The sequence below is a fragment of the Pholis gunnellus genome, assembly GCF_910591455.1.
Source record: "Pholis gunnellus genome assembly, chromosome: 20".
NCBI lineage: Eukaryota > Metazoa > Chordata > Actinopteri > Perciformes > Pholidae > Pholis > Pholis gunnellus.
In genome coordinates, this window is record NC_136547.1 from 20,775,440 (window position 1) to 20,777,939 (window position 2,500).

The 2,500-nt window shown below is 52.4% G+C and overlaps 1 protein-coding gene across 2 annotated transcripts in view; it reads left to right on the forward strand.

Annotated features, from left to right (window-relative positions):
- Positions 1 to 529: 529 nt before the first annotated feature.
- The window catches only part of LOC306712551 (activin receptor type-2B-like), a gene marked incomplete at both ends in the record, with an annotated part of 18,573 nt that continues 16,602 nt past the window's right edge, over positions 530 to 2,500 (forward strand). Inside the window, one exon of one of the 2 annotated variants that reach the window (XM_079181880.1) lies at positions 530 to 594. In XM_079181880.1, coding sequence (XP_079038006.1) covers positions 530 to 594 — 65 coding nt within the window. The remainder of the gene's footprint in view (positions 595 to 2,500) is intronic. The other variant, XM_079181881.1, reaches the window with a different exon arrangement.

Below are 2,500 nucleotides of genomic sequence, written 5' to 3' on the forward strand. Positions count from 1 at the left end.
AGAGAGAGAGAGAGAGAGAGCTGCAGACAGAGAGAGAGAGAGACTGAGAGAGAGAGAGAGAGAGAGAGAGAGAGAGAGCTGCAGACAGAGAGAGAGAGAGACTGAGAGAGAGAGAGAGAGAGAGAGAGGGGGAGAGAAGCGCTGGTCTGCGGGCTGTTCTCACACCTCACACGGCCTCTTTTGTGGAACTCCTCCTGCGGGCTGGTGTGGAAACTATCAGCGGGCTGTGAGTGTGCGGGACCCCGCATGGCTCCTGATCCGCTGGGAACTTCTCCGTAGAGCCGTACGGGTCTGGTTCTCTGTGGAGGAGGAGGAGGAGGAGGAAGAGGAGGAGGAGGAAGAGGGGGCTGCTGGATGGATTATTTCACACACACTGCACACAAAAGCCCGGTGGACTAAAACACTGTCCCGGATCTCCGGGCCTGCGGGTCGTGGTTTTTACGCAGCGTCTCTGAACTGGTCTCTTAAATGTTGGAGGAGGATCCGGGAGACACCAGGACCGAACCGGGCGGAGCAGACTAGAGGGAACATGTGGCTCTCCTGGCTGACCGGGGCACTTCTGCTGGGAACTTTGTGTGCAGGTACGAGCTGTTTGTTCTGGGGTGAAGGGGCTGCGGGTTGCATCACTGCAGCCGGAAACAGCGACGCGCAGGCGGGCTGCTGAGCCGCTCGGTACCGGAGGCGGTCTGCAGCAGACCCCGCTCACATTAACGCCCGTTCGTGGGTCGTTGGTTCCGGTTGCGCGTGGAGATCCATATGCAAATATGATCGGTGTTACTGAACCGGATCAATGTGGATCAGAGACGGTCTAAACCGGGATCCGTCAACGTGTCCTCATTCTGCACCGAGGAACACCTCGCTGTGTGTGTGTGTGTGTGTGTGTGTGTGTGTGTTCATCTGAGGACGTGGTCTATATTGTGATGGTCTCTGCAGGAGTCACTTCAGTCCAGACTGCTTCTGCATTCACTGTCAGTGTGTAGGTGTGTGTGCGCGTGTGTGCGCGTGTGTGTGTGTCTGTGTCTGTGTGTGTGTGTGTGTGTGTGTGTGTGTGTCTGTGTCTGTGTGTGTGTGTGTCTGTGTGTGTGTGTGTGTGTGTGTGTGTGTGTGTCTGTGTGTGTGTGTGTCTGTGTGTGTGTGTGTGTGTGTGTCTGTGTGTCTGTGTGTGTGTGTGTGCTCCATTGTCTGCTCGCTTACAGGCGCATCGATCATCGATCAGCAGAGCTCGAGCTTCACGGTTCTCCGGTAACCGGACAGATTGATCTTTATTTTTTCATGTCGCTCCTCGCTAACGTCCACGCGCCCTCCTTTTTTTTTTACTACGGGCGGATGAATGAAGCGGCGCGCGGTCATGTGGCCTCGTAGTAGTGGCGAGGAGGCGTGTGCGCGTGCGCGCTGCAAATGACAGATGGAGAGAGAGAGAGAACGTGCGCGTGATGAGGGAAGGTGACGTGACACAGGTGTGTCCTCGTGCTGCTTGGTGACCAGGCTTTGTGCTGCTTCATCATCTTCATCATCAACATCTGCATCATCATCATCTTCATCAACATCTTCATCATCAACAACATCTTCATCATCATCATCAACAACATCTTCATCATCATCATCTTCATCAACATCATCTTCATCAACATCATCTTCATCAACATCTTCATCATCAACAACATCATCTAGGTTTCTGCTGGAGGATCTGGGTCTGTCCACGGTGGACTAGGTTTCTGCTGGAGGATCTGGGTCTGTCCACGGTGGACTAGGTTTCTGCTGGAGGATCTGGGTCTGTCCACGGTGGACTAGGTTTCTGCTGGAGGATCTGGGTCTGTCCACGGTGGACTAGGTTTCTGCTGGAGGATCTGGGTCTGTCCACGGTGGACTAGGTTTCTGCTGGAGGATCTGGGTCCGCTGAAAGAGATTTAAAGGGCCAGAGACTTTCCCTCTTCTCGACTCTGCTAAGATTGATGACACGGGTCAAGAGGAGGAGGAGGGAGAAAAATACCCAGAATGCACGTTGTTAACTGTTGATGTTGTGATTGGCTGAGAGAGACAGAGAGCCAATCAGGTTAGTTCCACAACATGCTTCTTTTTAAAGCTCAATGACCTGATCAATGACCTGATCAACGACCTGATCAACGACCTGATCAATGACCTGATCAACGTCCTGATCAATGTCCTGATCAACGACCTGATCAACGACCTGATCAATGTCCTGATCAACGACCTGATCAATGACCTGATCAACGACCTGATCAACGTCCTGATCAATGTCCTGATCAACGACCTGATCAACGACCTGATCAACGTCCTGATCAATGACCTGATCAACGTCCTGATCAATGACCTGATCAATGTCCTGATCAACGTCCTGATCAACGACCTGATCAATGACCTGATCAACGACCTGATCAACGACCTGATCAACGTCCTGATCAATGACCTGATCAACGTCCTGATCAATGACCTGATCAACGACCTGATCAACGACCTGATCAATGACCTGATCAACGAC